Here is a 23,369-nt window from a genome sequence, read left to right on the forward strand (position 1 = left end):
GCAGATGACACAGCCACAGAGTTACCAGCAGGAAATGCAATCAGGCTTATAAGAGCTCCACGGACATCTTTATTACCTCTTTAGGCAGCCCTGCCTGACTTCAAGTAAATCCCACTGTGTGTTCTCAGATGGAGCCCACATCTGTCCCCCTGTGGGGGTCTGAGTTCTGTGTTCCCCTCCCCCATCGGGGTCATGTAGGACCCTGCAACCAGGAGAGTGATTTCTGGTCCCTGGTCCTTCCTGGCTGTCATGTGGATGTTCTCCCCTTTGGTCTCATCTCCTTTCAACTATGGAGACAGAAACCCAGTTTGGGGGAGCTCTCCTCTGGCCCCTTACTCTGCTAAGTCTCTCTCAGTACAGTCTAAGACCACCTGACTTTTTTTTTTTTTTTTTTGGCAGCCACAACGCCCCATCATCACATGCAGAAATTATATCCAATTAAATCTCCTGAGTCTTTTTCACACCTCCTACATTTGTGCATTTCTTTTTTTTGCACCCAAGTGTCCAAATAACATTATTTCCTCTTGATTGCAATTCCAATCTGTTGATCTTTTTAGCTCTTGACTCTGTCATCCAATGTATTTGCCATCTCTCCTAGAAACTTGGCATCCTTGAATTAGATAAACATTTTATCTGTGCTGTCGTTTAAGTAATTGATAAAAATGTTGAAACATATAGGACTCAGAAAGAGCCCTGTGACCTTCCACTAGAGACCTTCTTTAGGCCATTCATTAATCAGCACATTGGAGGGTGAATTGCACGTTTACCCAGCTTGTCAAATGTAGCTCATCAAGGATGTGATGAGATTTTAACAAGGCACTAAGATAAAGTCTAGTGTCCCCACAATCTACCAGTTAAAAAAATATCGTTATGCTAAGAGGAAAAAAAATCCAAAAATCACAAGTCATTGTGGACTAGGATGGTTTAAGGCTTATGACCCATGGCTTCGCTCTGCAGCAGTGTGTTTCTTTTATTCTGACTTTGGTTGATAATACTGCTGGAGTGCAGTGGGGAATATTACTACTGGGTTGCTTGGGTTTTGGGCTGTTATCTGGAGCAGAGTGGGATTGAGCGAGAGATGTTTAACTGATCTTTTTGGGGAGGTCTGGGAGGGCACTGGTTCAGGACATCCTCTCCTGCCAGGACACTGAGAGTGGCTTCTGTGGGCCGCTCTACGGGCTGGTGGGTGGGCCACCCTGTGGCGTGGATGGAGAAATCCCAAATGCAGAGGCTACCTGGTCTTGGTAAAAATGGCAGCATGCCTCAGTGAAGGAGTCGGGGATGCATCGGCCTCCAGATGCTTGGATAAGCACAGAGTGGAAAAAATACCTCTCTGGAGGTGTTAGAGCAGAATAATAAATGCAGTCGCGGTAGAAGGTACAAAGGCCTTTGCAAGAGTGGGAGTGATGACCTAAGGGATGGCAGGAGATTGTGTTATGGGGGGGGGGGTGTGCAGACAGGCTGGAGTGTGATTCCCCCTTGTCATGCTTTCCCTACCACATCTTACAAGGCAAGAGCTGTGTGGAGCTGTAGATGTATCTGGCCATAAGACACAACTTGTCAACACCCAAAGCTAGAAAATTGATGAAATAAGAGTGAGAAGAATTCTGCCCTTGAGTCGTATCAGATAGTGAGGGTCAGCCACAGTCTCGTTTGCAGAGGTGGTGACTTGCATGTGGGATTTTAGCTTCTGCCCACTCCCTGGGGAGGTGCGTGCAGACGCCCATCTGTGTGACCACTTACACCTGCCTCAGGTGCTCAGAGCCCTTTTCCCTGGGGAGTCTGTGCAGGATTCTTGCTGAGGCCCACTCTTTGTGCCCCAAGGGCTCTGGCTGGGCTGGGTGCTGTCCCACAGCCATGCCTGGTCTGGTGGCAGAATTCTAAATGCCAGCCTGTCGGTGAGCCTACTTTCCTTCCTGCTGGGCTCTCCTTGGTCCTCGCTGGTGGATGGGCAGCATCGCCTGTCTTTAGCAGTCCGTTTATACTTGTGTGATCCACACGAGGGGCAGAATAAAATGCAGTGAAAGTTTTCCCTTATACTTAAAAAAAAAAGTGTGGTCAAATACGCATAACATAAAATCTACCATCTTAACCAGTTTTGAATATACAGTCATGTTAAGTATATTCACATTGTTGCACAGCTAATCTCCAGGACTCTCTTCATCTAGAAAAAATGAAATCCTGCACTCATTAACCAACAACTCCCCCTCCCCCACACCCTGCACACACCCTTCTGCTTTGGGTCTCTATGAATTGGACCACTGTACTAGTGGAATCATACAGTATTTGTACTTCTGTCCTGGCTAATTTCGCTCAGTAGGAGGTCCTCAAGGTTCATTCATGTTGTAGCCGGTGTCAGAGGTTCCTTCCTTTTTAAGGCCGAATAATATTCCACTGTATGAATAGACCACATTTTGTGTATCCATTCATCCATCAGTGGACACTTGAATTGCTTCCTCCTTTTGGCTACCAGGAATAATGCTGCTATGGACATGGGTGTGCAATCCTCTCTCTTTTTGTTTGGTTACTGGCCACTGCCAGGATGACCACTCCCAAAGTCCTTATTTTTATGGTATTCATGCCCAGACTCCTCCGTGGTCTTTCTGTCGCTTTGTGAGTGTTAAGGCGATGCCTCCGGCTGGGGTTTTCCCCTTGGCTTCTTTAGCACCTTCTGTTCCAGGCGCTGTTCCCTTTGCCCTTCTCTGGCATGCCTAGCTTCTCTTCCTGCTCTCTTCAGACCTCTCCCTCCCCTTTCTTCTCCACTGCTTCAGTCCCTGCTGCCCCCTCCCCCAGCTCCACGGGCCCCTGCTGTCATCCTCAGCTTCTGCTGTGTGTTGCTTTTGGTTAGGCTTGCTTGTCACAGGACAGCTCTCTCTGGGCATCAGAGATCCGGTGTCCTGTCATGTTTTGTGTGATGGTTCTTTATAGTAGGTGTGCGTTGACTCATGGGACATGCAGCAGTGGCAGCTGAGTGTGCATCAGGCCCGTGGTGCCGACTCCATTCGGGTGGCTGCAGGTGAGCCTGGGAGTCTGCGTTGGAGAACACGGAATGTGCTGGTTTTAGGGCCCCGTCAGGACCACAAAGGCAAGAACGTGTTGATTTTTTCACTGCGGACTTCCGAGCTCCCGGAAAGTGTGTATTGGCACGTGGTAGGTGTTTTATAAGTATTTTTGGAAGACTAAATAAATGTAGTCCCTCTTATTGCTCAATTTTAATATTTCTTTGTATATTTTGGATACAAGTTTGTTATCACATATATGTTTTGCAAAAAAAAAAAAATGTCCCAAACCTGCATCTGAATTGTGGGGAAACTGAGGCACAGAGCAGCGAAGCAGCTGACCTCAGGCCAAGTGAGTGGCAGGCGGTGCCCTCCCCTCTGACAAAGCCCCCAAATCAGCTAGAAGGCCTCAACAATTCAAGAGACTGACCTTTGACACCACATCCATGAAGAAGTGCAGCCAGGTGCAGAGGGAGCAGATGAGTGGGATTTGTACACGGATAATCACCTTGTTTAGATAACGGGCTAATTGAAAGAGTATGGGTCACTCGAGGTAACTGGAACGTTGTAAAATATTTTTGAAATGAGGATGTGAACTGGAATGATGTAACACGTTCTATAAAAGCCTGTGAGATAGGATGGGGGCCACAGGGCTGACTTTTATTTGGAAGGTTAGCCTGGTTCTGAGCAGAAAACCCAAAGTCCAGAGAGAGGGGACAAGAAGGCAGGAGGAGCCTGTATTTTCCAGGTCAGGCTGCAGTTCCTGTGCTTGCCTCCTCCTGGCTCCGTAACTCCGCTCCCCCAGCCCCTGGGGCCCCACAGCACCATCAGCTGGCTGCACAGATTCCCCATTTGGAGCTTCAGGGTGCTGTCTGGCCTGCACTTGTGTGCCTGGTGGTGTTGAGGAGATTGCCGCCCTGGGGGCGCCTGGCAGCGAAGCCTGATGCAGGCTCCCACAGGGCCCATGGGGGGCTGAGTGGCTGATATGGGGGGGGGGGGGGGAAGTATAACCAAGGGAGTCTAGTCCTTGTGTGCCTCTTCATCAAAAAGGCAACCAGCTAGGGGCGCCTGGGTGGCTGTCAGTTAAGCATCTGCCTTCCGCTCATGTCATGATCCCAGGGTTCTGGGATTGAGCCCTGTGTCAGTCTCCCTGCTCAGCGGGGAGTCTGCTTCTCCCTCTCCCTACACCCCTACCGCCCCCCCAAATAAATAAATAAAATATTTTTTTAAAAGAAGGCAATCAGCCATTGGGACTGGCAATAGTTACAAAGGATTCAGGGCTCTTACAAAGGTGCTTTTAAAAATACAGGGACTTAGAATATTGGACTTTTGATATTTTAAGATCAGAAAGGCGTTTGGAATCACCACCAGAGCAGGCAAAGCTATTTTCATAAAGACCCAGGAAAATAGGTGTTTTTCCTCTGTTGGAGCAAATACAGCTTCATTCTGCACCAGTCTGTGTGGTTCCAGATGCTTTATGTGATGGGGACACTGGGGCTTATGTTCCTTCCAATCTTTGAAGTATTTCCCAGTGAAGTTTCCATTTCTTCATTGGAGAGGCAGGATGTAAACATCTCAGCTGGCTTTGTGAATTCTTTGCCACATTGTAGCACACTCTGCTAATGCTCAGAGCCTTCAGGGCTGCATCTTATGTGTGAATGGGTTTTTAGATTATGTTTATGTGTGTGATAGAGATGGCTCTTCTGTAGGGCAGTGGAGGACAATTTGCACATTGAAAAATACACCGAATTTTTAATTTCTGTTCCAAAAGTCACCTGTGTGACGCAATCCCTTACATTCTTATGACTGTCTGTAGCTGTCGAACATGTCATGTGGTGGGGACTGCTTGCTGGGCGTGTGAACTATCAATGTACATATACAATGTAAACACATTCTCATTGACGCATGAAGATAAAAAGGCTTAACATGAATTGTGTGTGTTTACACTTACACAGAAAATTCTACTGTAACAGACTCTGGAGTATCCATAGTGTTTGTTATTACAACACTGTCTTTCTCTCCCCCTACCACCCACCATTTCTGATTTTTTGGTTCTTTGCAGTCTGGGAAGGAGTGGGCGGAGAGAAAGCCATGCCGCCCCTTCCCTGCCCACCTGGAGGGTGTGCTGAGACAACACAGCTAGGGGCTATGGATTCGGCAGCTGCAGGTGGACAGCGAGGTGCCAGGGCCGCTTCATCTCCACCCCATTCTCCTGCTTTGCTGTGTTTCATGCAGTTTCTGTGGGCTGCTTGGGGGATTTTCTGGTAGAGTGAAGATCAAATTAAGAAATACAGGTACACAGCTTTCATGGGCACCACACTGCAAATTGGAGTGGGTGGGGAGGGCAGTGACGGGGGGGGGGTGTTAAAGGATTACTTTCTAGGGCAGTGGTTCTCGCAGGGTGGTGCCCAGACCAGCAGAATCCGCATCACTTGGCACTTATTAGAAATGCAAATTCTTGGGTCCCCGAGCCTGTGTGTTAACAAGCCCTCCAGGTGGTTCTGATGAACGCTCAGGATTTTTGAAGGCTGTTCTACCTGCAAAACCAAGTTGACCTTGTAAGGGCGCCTCTCAGTCTGCTTCCCAGCTTCTGCCCAGTTGTTGCTCTTGTTTCTCTCCCTGTCTCACAGGCTGTCCTTCTGAGGGTTTTTAGAACTGCCACCTGCCACCTCCATGCGTGTGCCCCTCCCTCTGCCTGGCACCCTGCCCCCCCCCCCGCCTTTCCTGACAAGACCCCGCTCATTCTTCAGATCATCCTCAGGGATCCCCACCTCTGAGAGGGCTTCCTGACCTCCCCAGAGATGGGGAGTCATGGGCCCCCATCTTTTTGGTCCCTCAGCCCTGCTCATTGACCTGTTAAAACTTGTTCCTCATTTAATTTGCCCCTGGCTGGAGAGGTAGTTGCTCTGTCTGCTTGTCCAAAACTCAGTTACACATGAGTCCTCTCCTAACCTCTTAAACCAGTGTGGCTCTCACGGAGTCCAGAGTTTTTATAGTACTAACTTATTGGTTCCAAAGAATTCATCTTAAGGGACATAAAGAACTTGTAGAGAGGACCAGTGCCGGGGTAGGGGGGAGGTATATTGGACTTTACCACCAAGAACCAGAGGTGACAACTGGTTGACTATTGTTTTACTCATTCTGCCTCTAGACCTGTAGTAAAATGATGCTAATGATGCTTCCCGATGTGTTTTATTTCCATCTATAAGCTAAGACTGTCCCATATTTTAAGGAAGAGTTGATCAGAGTTAAAAACATTTTAATTAGGTAACTAACTCTGATCATCTTTAATGGAATTAGTGTCAGAAGCCTAATCAACAGATTTGTTCATTTCCCCCTTTGTTGTATGTTGTTAATATTTAGTTTGGGGCAACGAAATGGATGAATGTTTTTTATGAATGTTTAATTTATGTAGTAATATTGCTTAAAGCTCAGTGCTGGCCACAGGAACACAAAAGCACTTCTCTGATCTCTGGGACAGCTTCCTTAGGGTACGTGTGAATAGCCCATTTTGCAGGCTTAGGAAGGGTATGTGACCTCTTGAGGGGAGGAGCCCATAAATGGCACTTAGGACTCGGGCCCAAGTCATCCCATTTTTCTTTTTACAGGAAACAAGACTGTGTTTAGCATAGAGCATATACTAAAGCTGTTATTGAATTCCTTCTATAGCTTGTCCACATCCTTAGATATGCAGCTTTTCTTTTGGGGTTTTCTCAGGCAACTGCTTGTTACTAACCCTTTTCATATTAGCAGATCTTAGGGATTTATTTCCCAAATATGTATAGTTTGTTTATGCCATTCACTTAAGTCCCTAGAGCAGACATTCTACATTTTGATGTTTTAAAAATATGTAGGAGTTTATTGGGAGCAGTGCTCTTTCAACTGAAAGACTTTATTTAAAATCTTATTTTGGGGGGCACCTGGGTGGCTCAGTCGTTAAGCGTCTGCTTTCAGCTCAGGTCATCATCCCGGGGTCTTGGGATCGAGCCCCATGTTGGGCTCCCTGCTCAGCGGGGAGCCTACTTCTCCCTCTCCCACTCCCCCTGCTTGTGTTCCCTCTCTCACTGTCTCTCTCTCTCTGTCAAATAAATAAATAAAATCTTAAAAAAAAAATCTTATTTTGGGGGAAGTGATTTCTTTTTTTTGTTGTGTTAATCACCATACATTACATCATGAGTTTTTGATGTAGTGTTCCATGATTCATTGTTTGTGTATAACACCCAGTGCTCCATGCAGAGCGTGCCCTCTTTAATACCCTCCCACCCCCACCCCCTCTAGAACTCTCAGTTTGTTTCTCAGAGTCCATAGTCTCTCATGGTTCGTTTCCCCCTCCGATTCTCCCCCTTCATTCTTCCCTTCCTGCTATCTTCTTCTTCTTCTTTTTTTTTTTTTTTTAACATATAATGTATTATTTGTTTCAGATGTACAGATCTGAGATTCAACAGTCTTGCACAATTCACAGCACTCAGCATAGCACATACCCTCCCCAATGTCTATCACCCAGCCACCCCATCCCTCCCACCCCACCCCCACTCCAGCAACCCTCAGTTTGTTTCCTGAGATTAAGAATTCCTCATATCAGTGAGGTCATATGATACATGTCTTTCTCTGATTGACTTATTTTGCTCAGCATAACACCCTCCAGTTCCATCCACGTCGTTGCAAATGGCAAGATCTCATTCCTTTTGATGGCTGCATAATATTCCATTGTATATATATATACCACTTCTTCTTTATCCATTCATCTGTCGATGGACATCTTGGCTCTTCCCATAGTTTGGCTATTGTGGACATTGCTGCTATAAACATCGGGGTGCACGTACCCCTTCAGATCCCTACATTTGTATCTTTGGGGTAAATACCCAGTAGTGCAGTTGCTGGGTCGTAGGGTAGCTCTATTTTCAACTTTTTGAGGAACCTCCATACTGTTTTCCAGAGTGGCTGCACCAGCTTGCATTCCCACCAACAGTGTAGGAGGGTTCCCCTTTCTGGGGGAAGTGATTTCTACCTCCCAGGCCCTCACCTGCCTGCCTGCCTCCAATGGGGCTGGGCTTGGGTACCAGGCCACCCTGCCCCTCCCATCCTCATCCCTTCCCGGGCCCTCTGCTCCCACCCTGGTGGTCCTCCATCTGTTTTGGTCCTGCTGTTGCTGTTCAGTGGTTTTGGGCCTGCTGCCCAGACCCGCTGTGCCTACCTTCCACTGTGTTCTTTCCTTCTGCTTCCCGTTGGCCTTCATTTCCATAAGCTTCGATGATTCTTTAAGGGCCAGCCTGAGATCTCACATTCCAGAGATCTGTGGGGCTCGATCCCAGGGCCCTGGGACCATGACCTGAGCCGAAGGCAGACGCTTAACCGACTGAGCCACCTAGGGACGGACTGGGGGACAGAGGCTGGACCATGGGGAAGGTGTTGCTGTAGACGAGGCTAAAGATGACAGAGACTCGACTTTCTTAAAGTCGAGTTTTTTGGGTATCTGTTGCTTTGAAAAGGGAAAAACAGTGTTTTGCAATTTCCTTTTAATCATCAGTGAGTAGTAGCAAGGGCGTGTCTCTCTTTCATGCTCTGTGTGGAATATTTACTCCCTCAGTGCTTGTATTATTTCACGGCACCGATGAAGCATGTTGTATTCTCTTTCCTGTTTGTGGCTTGTGCCTTTTGAACACTATGTTATCATTCCTGGTCCAGCTGGGTTTTCCTTTTTCTGTGCCTATCACAAAATACCCCAAAGGCCGACGGTATCACTTACAGAATCCAAAACAGCTGGTGGCCGGGTCCTGCCTCGCACTTTGTGGCTTGGGCTTGTCTTCTCTTCAGGAATAAGTGGTTAGTTTCTTCCTACTTTTTTTTTCTTTTCTTCTCTGAATGGGGGAAAGTGTCCAGTGTGGAGGCAGTTCTTTCACTTGAAGAATCCATCCATTCCAGCTCTGTGGCTTGTTAACTGAGTGGTCTGCACAGGCCGGGGAGCGGGAGACAGAGGACAGCTGATTCTTTCCTAGTGTCTGTTTTGATTACAGTATAAAAGTTTGGCAAACTTTGGTTATGAGTCTTCTTGCTCTTTCACTGGGTATTGAATTTTCTGGTCTGTGGGAAAGGATAGCAAACAGTTGTTGCCCTAACGCCTTACAATATGATCAAACACACATTGGATGCAATAAGAGATTGCATCCAAGTGATCCTTTGTAGAAAACTTCTGTTTATCATTTAAGAGCAAACTAATATACTTAATTTCTGATGACACAGCAGGAATATAAAACTTTAGGCTGGGCCTAGGAAAACATGAATAGTACAAAAGCAAAAGAGACTTCCACAATGAGTCACTGACCTGAAGCCATCACTGGGTGATATTTCTTGGTTTTGAGAGTACTCTGGTGGCAAATATCTGATAGATGCTTTATTCTCTCCATTCCACCTTAGGCTCACCTTGGCCCCAGTCAGGCAGCACGTCTTTACGGAAGTTGCTGTATGCCCGGATGTTCGGCATGAGAGACAGGCAGAAAACAAACAATACAGAGCCTCTGATTTCAGTGAGGGTAATAGACAGTGATCACTCAACTCACATATCCTTTCAGGTCCTGACACTTTTCACACATGAAAAGTGCTATGAAAATGGTAAAATAGGGAGATGGGGGGTGCAGCTGAGGGGGACTCTCAAAGCTCTGATGAGGTGACAGAATGCAGAGCCACGGGATGAGAATGGGGGGGCATCCATGTGACTGGGGAAGCCACCCCAGACAGCAGGGGAATGAGGAAAGAAGGCGCTTGGGGGCCGCAGTGTGCGAAGCAAGAACATTCTAGCAGCTGAGGTAGAAGTCGATAGGGATGAGCCCCTTTGGAGTGGTGCTGGGTCAGGGATGGACTGGGGGACAGAGGCTGGACCATGGGGAAGGTGTTGCTGTAGACGAGGCTAAAGATGACAGTGGCTCAGGTCAGGGTTCGAGCAGTAGAGATTGTGGTGCAATCCATTCATTCTACATGTGAATTAATGGTGTGCGCACCAGGCACCAAGTACTGCTTCAGGCCCTGGGGGCATCATTGTGGGGGAGACTGGCAATAATTCTCCCTCCTCCTGGAGCCGACACTGCAGGGGGAGAGACCAGAGGGAAAGACCCCGGGCTGAGAAGAGGGCCAGAGGAGGGCAGACATGCACTGGGAGGGAAGTGAACGGGCCGGTCGGGGAACAGTGACCTGAAGAAGTGGGGCGTCAGCTCCCCCAGGGGAGCTCCCCACAGGCTTGGAAGCTGGAGCCAAGAGGACTCTTTTTTCAGCTTTTCTGAGATATTATTAGCATTTATGTATTTAAGTTTAAGGTGTACAATGTGATGATTAGATACACGTATGCTTTGCAAAATGATTACCACAATAAAGTTCGTTAACACCTCCATCCTCTTACATCAGTATAATTTGTGTGTGTGTGGAGATAACATTTAAGATCTACTACTCTAACAACTTCCAAGAATACCGTATTGTCAATTCTAGTCACCACGCTGTGCCTTAGATCCCTAGATCTTATTTATCTTCGAGCTAAGAGTTTGTACCCTTTGACCAACACCTCCCCATTTCCCCCACCTCCCAGCCCCTGACAACTACCATTCTAACTCATCTTTCTATGCATTTGGCTTTTTTCGATTCTACGTGTAAGTGAGAACATAAAGCGTGTGTCTCTCTGTCTGACACTGCGGTTAGCACAAGGCCCAAGACGACTGGGTATGTGCAGTGTAAGGGGAGACGACAATCAGGAATGACCCTTTGATTTTCGACACGTGCAGTTCAGAGAATGGGAGGGTCACCGACCAAGCGCAGGAGGTGGATTTTGTGGGGGGAAGAGAGTGAGTTATAGACGCCTAAATGGAAATGTTGAGTAGGCAGACGGATGTGCAACTCTAGAGCTGCCAATGACATGCGTTTGACAATCATCCAGGGTATGGGTGGCACTTGTCCACATGAGAGGACCGAGAGGGGGAGGCTAAGGCCAGAGGTCAGCATTTAGAGGTCAGGTAGGAGAAGAGGGGCAAGTGGGTGTGTGGAATCAGAGAGGCCTCGAAAAGGAGGCAGTGTCAAGTGGCTGAAAGGGTCAAGTCACATGAGGACAGGGACCGGTCATTGGCTTGGATAATGTTATCAGGGGCTTTGCAAAGAGTGGTTCGGTATCATGATTGGGGCAGAAGCGTCATTGGAGTGGTTTGGAGGTAACCAGTTGGTGAGGATGCTAAGAGCTGGGACTATCCAGAAACCATGTGTCAAGTTTTACTGTGAAGGATGGCTTGACTTCTCCAAATCTGCTTCCTCACCTTCAAAGTGGCGATGATATTACGTAGTGTGAGGTACTATTGAAAGCATCATATGAGGTGAAACAAAATGAAACAAAGCTTCCTTCACAGCCTTTGTCCGGCATGGAATGTTCTCAGAGATTCTTAAGAGTGCCGGTTTCTCCCATTCTCTTCTCTGTTGTAGAGGCTTCATTTTCTTACCAGTAAAAGAAGGGAATTGGACCAAATGAGGTTTCAGGTTCTAGGTTCTCAAGCCTGGCCCGCTCCTCAGCTCTTGGGTTCCCCGGACCCCATCCCCTGCCTGCCATTCTCTATCCATTTCTTGTTGATGGCTCTAAGCCCTGCTGGACCTTTCTCCCCTTTTCCCTCACCTGCTCCACTTTGATTCTGTCTTATATTGTCTTATATACCAGAATATTCCTCCAAAAAAGGCCTCCCTTGGACTTCTCTTGCACTCAAGAGTCTTGAGAGGGGGCTTATTCCTGAGATGAAAGTTTCCATCCCCACCTGTGACCTTTTATGACTTGGACTCTACCAAACTCATTTCCTCTGCTCTTCTCTACATCCCTGGCCATCAGCATTGCTGTCCCTCGAATATATCTTGTTCTCCCTTTTCTCTGGCCTCTGGAATGTTAATACCCAGTTTTATTTTTTTTAATGATATTTATTTATTTATTTGAGAGAGAGTGTAAGAGAGAGCACGAGAGGGGGGAGGGTTGGAAGGAGAAGCAGACTTCCTGCTGAGCAGGGAGCCCGATGCGGGGCTTGATCCCAGGACCCAGGAATCATGACCTGAGCTGAAGGCAGATGCTTAACCAACTGAGCCACCCAGGGGCCCCTTAATACCCAAGTTTTAAATCCCACCCAACTTACAGGAGCCAGGGCACACGTAGAGCTTTCCTGGGCGCTGCAATAGAAAGGACCTTCTCTCTGCAGGAATCTCCAAGGCTACCCCCTGTCTGTCCTGCTTAGTTCCATTCACATCTAGAGTGGATTTTCAGTGTGCACTGACCACCTTCTGCCTCATACGGCGATTGTTTGTCATGGGTCTTAGCTCCTGGCCTTCACCACGAGACTCTTCAGAGGGCAGACCTGGCATCTTTGCATCTCTTACAGCATCATACATGTTGCGTGCTCCAGAAATTAATGAATTACATCAATCAGAAAACTTGACTCTGAGAAGTTTTAATGGAAGGCTTGAGATTATTAAATCGTAAGAAAGGATATTAACCAAGGTTTGTGTCTGTGGACATGTCTAGTATTTTAAAAAATAAAATTTCCAGTATTGAGCCTGTTGTATCAAAAGCTCTTCAAATCTGCAGATGCCTTGGTCCAGCAATTCTACTTCTAGAGATTTATCCCAAGAAAACAGTCTTGGATATTTGCCGAGAATGTTCACTGGAGTGCTGTTTATGATGTGAAAAACTAAATATCCAACGATAGGGGATTGGTTTAAAAAAATAAAAGAACTAGGGGCGCCTGGGTGGTTCAGTCGTTGAGCGTCTGACTCTTGGTTTCGGCTCAGGTCATGATCTCTGGGTCATGGGATCGAGCCCCGCGTTGGACTCTGCACTAAGTGCAGAGTCAGCCGGAGATGATTTCCCTCCCCTTCTCCCTCTGCTCCTCCTCCTGCTCATGCTCTCTCTCCCTCTCTCAAATAAAAAAATTAAAAAAAAAATAAGAGAACTCATGGTGGATATTCGTACCCTAGAATTACGATCTCCTTGAAGTGGTAACATAGAAGGACATTTATTGACTTGGTAAAATATTTATATTAAGTGCAGGAAGATATTCTTGTCTGACTTCCTTTACCTTAATTAAATTACTTCTAGAGAAAGGATCAGTGGTACAGACACTGTTAATAGTGATTATCTTATTTATTTATTTATTTATTTGCGAGAGAGAGAATGAGAGAGAGCACGAGAGGGAGCAGGGTCAGAGGGAGAAGCAGACTCCCTGCCGAGCAGGGAGCCCGATGTGGGACTCGATCCCGGGACTCCAGGATCATGACCTGAGCCGAAGGCAGTCGCTTAACCAACTGAGCCACCCAGGTGCCCCAATAGTGATTATCTTTGGATGCTGAGATATTGATGATTTTTACTGTCTTTTTTTGCTATCTTTTACGAAACCTTTCTATAGGAAGCTTGTTTACTTAATAAAATATTTTATCGAAGTTGAGATGGCATACCTCTTCTTTCGTAGAAATCACACATTCTTGTCTTTCTGTTAAATTAGGCTTTGTATCTATATTCATACCGTTTTGGGGAAGAACACAAGGCCACCTGGCCATGTCAGATGGTAGCGAGAAACGTGAGAACTTGCTTCTTTGGGTCCCTACTTTGTAAGTCACGGTGACTGTTCTCCAGTGTAGACGTTATTGCTTGGTGTCCTTGAGGCTGGATGCAGTAGTAAGTTGTTGTGTCTTGGCTGCTGAGCTGTTGGTTCAGACTTGGGCACCGGGGCTGTGCAGGAGGCATGGGGAGTTTGCATCCTGGCAGCTGTGGAGCCTTGACTGTGTAACCTTGACTCCGTCCGTGCTCCTGTGTGACCCTGGGCTCTAAGCTCTGGTTTACACATAAGTAGGATGGGGATGACATCTCCCGTGGTCACTGAGTGTGTTTCACGACGTCTGGCCCAGTGTAGACACTTCGTGAATGGCACCTGACAGCCTAGATACCTAACGTTAGTCTGCAGCGAAGAACGGAGTCTTCTTTCCTTCATCATAATACTATAGGTGTCCTGAAAACTGGCCATATTGTGGGTTGGGAAATAGTTCTAAAAACGATTTCCTTGTAACTCAGACATGTCCCGCCCTTGCCCTCTTGTCTCCCCTCAGTCTGTGGGCCGGGCATCGACATCCGCAACGACTATCAGCAGCTGAAGCGTCTGGAGAACTGCACGGTGATCGAGGGCTACCTCCACATCCTGCTCATCTCCAAGGCCGAGGACTACCGCAGCTACCGCTTCCCCAAGCTCACGGTCATCACCGAGTACCTGCTGCTGTTCCGCGTGGCCGGCCTCGAGAGCCTCGGGGACCTCTTCCCGAACCTCACGGTCATCCGCGGCTGGAAGCTCTTCTACAACTACGCCCTGGTCATCTTTGAGATGACCAATCTCAAGGATATTGGGCTTTACAATCTGAGGAACATTACTCGGGGGGCCATCAGGATTGAGAAGAATGCTGACCTCTGTTACCTCTCCACGGTGGACTGGTCCCTGATCCTGGATGCCGTGTCCAATAACTACATCGTGGGCAACAAACCCCCAAAGGAATGCGGGGACCTGTGTCCGGGGACAATGGAGGAGAAGCCCTTGTGCGAGAAGACAACCATCAACAATGAGTACAACTATCGTTGCTGGACTACAAACCGTTGCCAGAAAAGTAAGGATGACGCTGTTGGGGCTTCCTTCTGCTGCTCTTTCCCCTCCTGCTCTCCCTCGCCCCCCTTCCTCTTCCGAACGCGCGCTTCCGCCGGGGGTTCTGCTGGGAGGGTGCAGTTGTGTTGCACTGAGGGTGAGGCCACCCGCGGGCTGCAGGCGGGGGTCTTGGTTGGCTTCCTTTTGCATCCGGGGAACTCAGGGAATGCAGGACTGAGGCGTGGCTGCCATCAAGAGCCTCCACGTCGTGTCCTAGAAATAATCCACCACCTCTCTGGGCCAGGAGTTTGCTGCCCTTGAGCTTTGGATTCTGATGAGAAAGCTGACCTGGTGTGCTTTGGAGGTGCCTCAGCCCCAGCAGTCAGGGGCTGCTTATGTATCGACTCGTTCATCCTTTGCGGGAAAAGATGTTTTTCTGGTATGGTGGGACTTCCTTAATATGAACCTACTTGGAATATGGTTGCATTAAGGGAAAGTCAAAATTCGATCACATGCTGTGAAAGTGGGGACTTTGCACCCCATCCTTGGTCCCCAGGGATGGTCATGATGCTTAGGTGTGCCGGTTTATGATGGAGCACCTCGCCAAGGTGGGAGAGACCTGGCCCGGTTTCCAGGAATCCCCGAATCAGGCTGTACTTGCAAGTAGCTATGTAGTGGGTGCACTTTTTTTTTTTTTTTTTAAAGATTTTTATTTTTTATTTTGACAGAGAGAGACACAGAGAGAGAGGGAACACAAGCAGAGGGAGTGGGAGAGGGAGAAGCAGGCTTCCCGCAGAGCAGGGAGCCCGACGCGGGGCTCGATCCCAGGACCCTGGGATCATGACCTGAGCCGAAGGCAGACGCTTAACGACTGAGCCACCCAGGCGCCCCTAGTGGGTGCACTTTTACACCCGGGCTTCCATTTCCTTTTTTTCTACCTTTTTCCTCCAAAGAGTTGTCCAGATCTCCTGAAATCGCCTAGTGAAAGAATTTTGAAATGTGTTCACTGCTCTCCAGGGTCCGGGGTGATGTTTTGAAGCTGCTTATTTATCGGCAACAGGCTTATTTTTCTCTTGAGTATAACCAAACTCTTGAATTATTGTGATCAATTACCTGGAGACCGAGGTTGTTTGGTATTAAAAGGCAAGCCTGGGCCTTTGCCGTGTTGCTTTCAGCAACATTTAGGTATGTCGGCCAGGAAGGTTCTTCTCCCTGGTTTAGAAGTCAGTGTGGTAGCTATAAATAGCTATTATTTAATGGTTGGCCCAGTTAAAGACCCAAGGAGCTCATGTATTCTAGCTAGTCATGAAGAGCCAAGGAATCCCAAATTGGTAGGCTTGCCTAAACCATGAAGTGTATAAAATAAACAAATCAAAGGCCAGACCCCACAGGTAGCTGTTCTTTCTGTCCAGCCAGGGTGGAAGCCGGGAAAAGGATGGTTTCTTTGACCCAGCACACACTTTTATGCTATTATTCCACGGGTGTGTCCGTGAACATTTGATTAATAGGGGAAGGGGTCTCCTCGTTGGCTGTAACCAGGATGTTGGATGTCCAAGAACGCCCTCAGGCCTCTCGAAGAGTCCCTGTTGGCTCGGGTTGGAGGAAGGTGCTGTACTAAAGTCCCATTTGTGATTGATTAAAACTGTACCATATCATTAGGTTACCTACTGGTTTTGAGAAAACAACAAAAATACCTTTTTTAAGTAGTCTTGACATTTTAAAATTTTATTTTAAAAGAAAACGGCGTCATCGGGGAGGCATTGTGTGTAGTGGGAAGGAAGATGTTGGATGCGGTATTAAGTGGCCTGGGTGACCTTGGACCAGCCAGTCCTTCTGGGCCGGAGTTGGGCATCTTTAGAATGTTCCTTTGGGCAGTCCCATATCATTCCTTAGTGGCAACCAAACGTGTGCACAAAACGCTTTGGAAACTCATAAGCTCTATACAAAAGGGAGGTGTTATTTAAAATGTCATTAGGTGGCCACTTGTTCAGTGATTCAGATGATATTTACTTTGGCCTCACTGTGGATTTTTGGCTGTTTCTGACCAGCTGGTTGTTGAAGAAGCCGGGAGCAGGGGAGAGGCCTGGGTTCTGAGTCCAGGTCTGGTAGCTGTGACCAGGAATGAGCAAGTAATTTAAATTGCCTGGCCCTCTGTTTCTTCATCTGGGAGAGATCCTGCCTTTCTCAGAGGGCTCTTGGAGTATTAAAAAAAAAAAAAAAAAGGAAAAACACCAGAAGAAACAGACAAAAAAAAGGAAAAAAGACCCAGAAGAAAGGGTTATTAGAAACTGGGCCTTGGTGCTGGTATGGCTGATGCGGACAGGCCTGTTGGCTGGACACCTGCTTCCCCAAGGCCACACCCTGCAGCCCTCTCCCCTGCCAGTTGTCTCAGCCCTGCTGACGTTTTTCTGAGATTTTACAAGGGAGTATTTATTGAAAATTACGAACAGCATTCAAGGAAACTGTCGTCCCTTCATCTCGGAGTTTCAGGAAAACTCCAGCATGGGCAGGTTTCTTAGAGATTTTCCCATTGAATTGGAACTCTCCCTTTACATCGAGTCCCTTTAGACTTGAGCTGGGTGGTGTGGCAGCCACTAGCCACATGTGGCTTACTGCATGCTTGAACTGTGGTCTGGTGCAGATTGAGATTCGCTTTAAGTGCAAAATGCACTGGATTTCAAAGAAGTAGTAGGAGGGGAGAAGAAATAAGGTATCTCCTTAATAGTTCGTATATTGACTCTGTCTTGAAATGATAATTATTTGGACCTACTAGGTTAAGTAAACTGTTATTAAATTAATTTCACCTGTTTTTTTTTTTTTATTTATTTGACAGAGCACAAGTAGGCCGAGTGGCAGGCAGAGGGAGAGGGAGACTCAGGCTCCCCACTGAGCAAGGAGCCCGATGTGGGACTAGATCCCAGGACTCTGGGATCATGACCTGAGCAGAAGGCAGCCGCTTAACTGACTGAGCCACCCATGCGCCCCTCACCTGTTTCTTTTTTTTCATGCGGCTACCAGAGCATTTGAAATTACAGGTGGGGCTCACATTCTCTTTAGAGTACTCCCCCTATGGCCATGCATTCTCCTCCCCATTATGTCTCTCGCTGAGCACTGCAGTACTGTGATGTTCCTACCCCTCTCCAGCAGGATGCTGACGAACTGTTCAAGGAGCCAGGTGAAGGGCATTGAGTCTGGACAGAATGTCTACCTGGAAGTCAACATGAGCATTAAGGTGGCCATTTAAAATGATGAAGTGTGGAAGAATCCCATTCAGTTGTTCTTCACAGGGCTGCCTACGGAAGGAGGGAGAGCATCTGGAGAGTTACGTCAGATCAAGGATGTGTGTGAAATTTTTGACATAACGGAGAAACACTCAATTATGGAGTGCCGCTATGCAGTTTTTACTTGACGCTCTCCCTTAAACTCCTTCTTTTCTATCATGACTGTGTGGTGGCAGGCAGCTTCATAGCCCCATTAAGGAAATGATGACTTTATGGGTTCCCTGTACACTTCTGTATTTCTCTGTTGTCTTAATGACTTGGAGGGATGGTTTTGTTTATTTATTTAAATTAGAGAGCATGAGCAAGGCGGAGGGGCAGAGGGAGAGGGAGAAGCAGATTCCCTCCTGAGCAAGGACCCCAATGCGGGGCTCGATCCCAGGACCCTGGAATCATGACCCGAGCCGAAGGCAGACGCTTCACCGACTGAGCCACCCAGGCGCCCCTGGAGGGGTGGTTTTATTGAGGCTTGAGTTAACTCCTAAAAAGTCACTGACCCTTAAAAAAGTTGTGTACAGCATTTTCCTTGCAGTAAAAATGTAACGGGTATCCCTGACATTCGGCACTGGTGAGCCCTCCTCCCCTGCCCGCGGCTAGCCCTTCTCTCCCTGTCCCTACAGCTGTTTCTTCACTGGCTCCTTTTCCTTGGTTGAGTCTTTGATACCTGGCGGTCTCCAGTCTTCCATCCTAGGCCCCCTTTCACTGTCCTTGTTCTCCCAGGATGTCCCTTCTGGTGCTTCCGCATCCTTCTGTCTACCCCTGGCCTGCAAATATCATCTCCAACCTGGACCTCTTTGTGAGCCCCAGACCCACAAATCCATTCCCGTGCACACAACCGTGCACGTCTCAGTGTCTGCCAGGCTTCTCTGTCTCCTCACTTGTACCTGTTGTTTTTCTTGTGTCCCCCTCCCCCGCCCCTGCAGGGGCAACATTCCTGTGCTTCCCGCTCCCATGTCAGAGACTTAGGGGTCCTCTGGATGCTTCCTCCTCCAATTGAATGACAAGCCCTTTCTGTCCCAAATGTTTCTCAAATCTGCTATACCCTGCTGTCCTTTCAGTGACATGGCCTCTCTCCAGCCTCCTTGCACCTCTGCCTGGGCCCAGTGAGCTCCCTAACCTACACTCTGACCGATAGCGACCCCACCCCCCAAATCCTGTAGTAGGAGCCCATGAGCTGTCATGAAACTGGGCCATGCCCCCGACAAGCTACCTCCCTGCCTTCTGCCTGCAGTATCCTTGGCCCGTGATGGTGCTTCTGGGCTGCCCAGCTGGCCGCCCCCACCGGCAGACTCTGTGTCCGTTGGCGGAGGACTTTGGGACTCTGCAGACTCCGGTGGGCCGTTTCTCGCTGCAGAGAAACCTGGCAGCGGCCCTTTCTGCACCGCCGAGTAAATTCTGGGCGTGCTCTCCGAGTCTTGGAGAGCATGGCTGTCACCCCAGGGGCAAGTGCGGCACCTGCTTTGTGAAAGATTTATGGTCAGGAAGATCTCTTTCCCCCCTTGAGCAGAGATCAGTGTGTAATGACTGTCCTCGGCAAGCCAAAAGATTCAAGGCTTGTGAAACGCGGATGTTTCTTGTGTAATCTTCCCGGTCGGTCCTTGCTACCCAGGAGCGCTGTCACCAAAACCGTCTCCAGCTCTTCACTGGCAGGGAGGGTCAGCCATGGCTGGTAGTGGCTCCTTTCTCTCCTGCCCTTGTCGGATTCAAGGCCGAAGATGGTGGAGAAATACGGGAATCGTTTTAAAAGTTGAGCTGTGGCCTGTAGCACCGTTCGTTACTCTTTTCAGCAGTTACATGCTGAAGGCCGACCTGTGCAGGGAGGGAACGGGGGTGGATCCTCTGGCAGGACTTGTGGTTCTCTTCCTGCCCAGTGAATTGCCTAAGTGGTGTCTGGGGTTCGCTTGCCATTGGGGCTTTCTGGTACTTGGTTGCAGATCTAGAGATCTCCCCCGTCCCCACAAACCAAAAAAAAAAAAAAAGAAAAATCTAAAACTTACTACTAAACTTAGTGTCTCCAAGTACTTCTTAACCCAACAGCTTGGGATCTACTCAAATCACTTTACTGCCCGTGGGAAGGCCTGGTCTTTGCCAGGAAATGCGTGAAGGTGGCAAGCCTGGCTGTGTTGGAAACAGGCTTTGCTGGTGGTACAGCCTCATTTCAATTAAAAGGGCATTGACTGGGAACAGCGGTCCCAGAGTCTGTTGCATTTCCCACTGCCTTCCAAATGAGAAACCAGGAAAAGAGCAGATTGGAGCCTTTGCGTGAGGAGGCAGTAAGTGGCTCCCTTTATTGACAAAAGGAAAACATTTCTTGGCCACCTCACTGATGAGATTGGGGACTTCAGGTGAAGGCAGGTAGCATAAAAAAAGACAATTCTGCCTTTTTTTTTTTTTTTTAAATCCCCCTCACAGGTTCTCCTGTTCCTGTTTATCAGATCCTTCTCACAGTGGAATGGGTCCCCTTCTTCATTTTCTTAGAGATTTCTTCCTCATTTTCTTTGAGATTGGTACATCTGGCCTGCCAGGGACAGGTGGGGGGCTTGTTTAAGTGTTTGTAAATCACCTGCTGGATTGGGGTGAGGTGAGGGGCACAGTGTCTCTGAGACCTCATGCATGTGATATGCATTATTTCTTCTTAATTCCTCCTCCCGCCTTCAAGTTTTAAGCTTCCAGGGAGGGGTATTTCTTGCTGTGAAATGCTGTGTGATCGGCCGCCAGGTTCTTGCACGCTACGGCCCTCCAGACTGCCCCAGGTGGATGAGGAGAGGGACCTGCATTTCCAGCTGGAGCCGGGACAGCCGTATGGACCGTGGACGAGAAGGCAATCCGTCGAGCGGGTTCTGGTGTTGTGTTGTCGGTAGGAGCTTGTCTCGATTCCCCCTGGAAGGCCCCTGCTCTGGTCAGCTGCTCCCAGTGTGGGGGTGATCTTTATTTAGAAGGGGGTCACATGCCCCTGGGCCTCATTTCTATGCCTTTTATAGTCAAGCATGGAGATCACATTCTGTTCTCCCTGACTGTCGACCCTTGTTACCAAGATGGTGAAGCTGTTTGTGTCCATGGCTCTCTGGAACCCCTCCTAGCCCATCCCCCCGTCTCTTAGTTCTCGGGCCTGGTTCCTGAAAGGCTTTGCTCTTGGCTAATTGTCCCCTGATCAAGGTGTCGCTCTCCTGGGCTCCCTTCAGAAGTTTTTTGTTTTGTTTTGTTTTGTTTTAAATAAGGATCTCATCTTTGAGAGTAAAAGGCTTTCAGAATAACTCTCCTAGGGTGATTTTTGCAATTCTAGGTATTTGGAAATATCTGGAGTCCCTTCAGATCTTACCAATTGGGCCTACTTTTAAGACTGTCCTGATTTCTTCCTATTCCTAAAATGTCTCTTTTGTTATATTAATATTTCTGTCTTGCTTTTTCTCGTGTTTATGGCAGTGTGACATTCTTGATTAGAGTGGGGATGACGTGGATTGTGTGGGCCCGTGGCTAACCTTGTCCTAGATTGCATTGCTCAACTCAAGTGCACAGGGTGGTTCAAAAGTTAGGTTTGGCTCGTGGTGAAGCGGGAAGCCATGAATTGGAAACATACCTCCTTCTAGTCTACAGTGTGACTCCTGGGACTCAGGCTGTAGGAAGCGGGGTCTCCGAGCACCATCCTATGATGGAATGCTCCCCTGACCGGGAGCAAAGGAGAGACAGCCACAGTGTTCCAGGAATGCTGGTAGCAGGAGATGCAATCTTTCTGACTGTGACACACAGGATATTAAACAGAGCAGGCATCTGTTTATCACTGTGCATAACTTGGGAATCTGGGTTGAAGCAATTTAGAAACCTTCCATGTGGAAGAAGGAGCCCCTGGTCAAAATCCAAAATCTAGACCATTCTGGGTTCTATTCTGTATCTGGCCTGTCTTCTCAGTCTTTGGAAACATAGCTCCCCACGAAGCCCCGTAACCGTGTGAACTGCGCTGTGCGAACAGGCACGGGAGCTGAGCAGGTCCCAGAGCTTGGTGGAGACGGTTGTCATCTCAGGCCAGGGGGTGATGAGGGCTTCTGGCAGGAGGCGTGGCCCTCCAGGGAAGAGTGTGCTCCTGCGGTATCCGCTTGGCCACTGTTCTGCAGTATTTAGGATATCATGGGGCTGGCTAGGACTCACTCCTGAGATTCCGAGGGTATCTACCCTTGACAATAGTGTGGATTCCCTGGAGACCACAGCTCCCGTCACATGCCTGCCACCTCTGTTTGACTCGTCTTCAAGCACGTTTAGGTGGCCCTACACCTGTGATTTCCCCCTGTGGACCATTGTGGCATATTAACATTGATATTTGCCAGAAAATATAATTTTGTACAAAACAGGATCTATTTATTTTATTTTTTTTAAAAATTTTATTTATTTGTGTATGTGTGAGAGAGAGAACACAAACACGGGGAGCTGTAGGCAGAGGGAGAAGCAGGCTGCCTGCTGAGCAAGGAGCCCGATGTGGGACTCAATCCCAGCACCCCAGGATCATGACCTGAGCCGAAGGCAGAAGCTTAACTGACTGAGCCACCTAGGCTTCCCTATACAAACACACACCCACCCACCCACCACGTTCCCGTATGGACAAGTGGTATCATATGGCAAAGGTTTAAGAATAGTCCGTGAATTGAGAGGACCCCATTCATCAGCCTCATGTGTTCCCAGGTGCTGGAAGGGGGCCACCAGACCTCTTCTTCCATCTGTGAAACAGGGATGGGCAGGTACAGAACTTGTAAAGTCCCAGACAGACTGCCTAGCTGGTAGTAGGTTTTTGGGAAATGATAGCCATTGCTAGTCCTTTAAAAGTTAAAGTATCTCGGAGCTGCCGTGGGAGACCATCTAGAATTCCGAGTCTTAAACTGGACTGACCATGATTGTTTACTGCCATATCTTAAATGGTCTTTCTCTATTGCTTTTTCTAAATTACAAAAATTCAATTATCATAAATAGCATGGCATAGTGTAGGAGTGGTTCTTGCTAATTTAATCCAAATTGTTCAGATTCTTGTGTCTGTCCAGATAAGCTGTATCTTTAAAGAACATCCAGTGAGGTACGTATGTCTACATCAGGATGCCAGTGGGGTCTCTATAGTTACATGTAAACTCTATTTATTTGGTTATCAAACCCCATGAATTGATTCTGCTTGCAAGCTTGGTGTTGGGAAGAATTTAAGAAATATCAACAATAAGATTCTTGTTTGATACTAACATTAAATATTATCTTTTTTTTAAATGTGTTTTTTTGCAGAGAGCAGTAAAGTGGTTATACAGTGGGCGCAGTTTTTGGTAAAGATAACAAGGATGTACATTTTTATTTGTGACAACTGCCGGTCTCACATAGTAAAGGTAGCCAACCATCTGCTCCAGGCTGGAGCATGTGCCTGTTTATTCTCTTCTTTGGATAATGCTAGCGGGTGTGTGTGTGTGTGTGTGTGTGTGTGTTAGCAGAGGGTGTGTGTGTGT

At 47.9% G+C, this 23,369-nt stretch overlaps 1 protein-coding gene across 1 annotated transcript in view; it reads left to right on the forward strand.

Annotated features, from left to right (window-relative positions):
* IGF1R (insulin like growth factor 1 receptor) overlaps positions 1-23,369 on the forward strand; it is a 299,888-nt gene that overhangs the window by 41,826 nt on the left and 234,693 nt on the right. The window contains exon 2 of the mRNA XM_021680652.2: positions 14,103-14,648. Coding sequence (XP_021536327.1) covers positions 14,103-14,648 — 546 coding nt within the window. The remainder of the gene's footprint in view (positions 1-14,102; positions 14,649-23,369) is intronic.

Source organism: Neomonachus schauinslandi, chromosome 9, assembly GCF_002201575.2.
Source record: "Neomonachus schauinslandi chromosome 9, ASM220157v2, whole genome shotgun sequence".
NCBI lineage: Eukaryota > Metazoa > Chordata > Mammalia > Carnivora > Phocidae > Neomonachus > Neomonachus schauinslandi.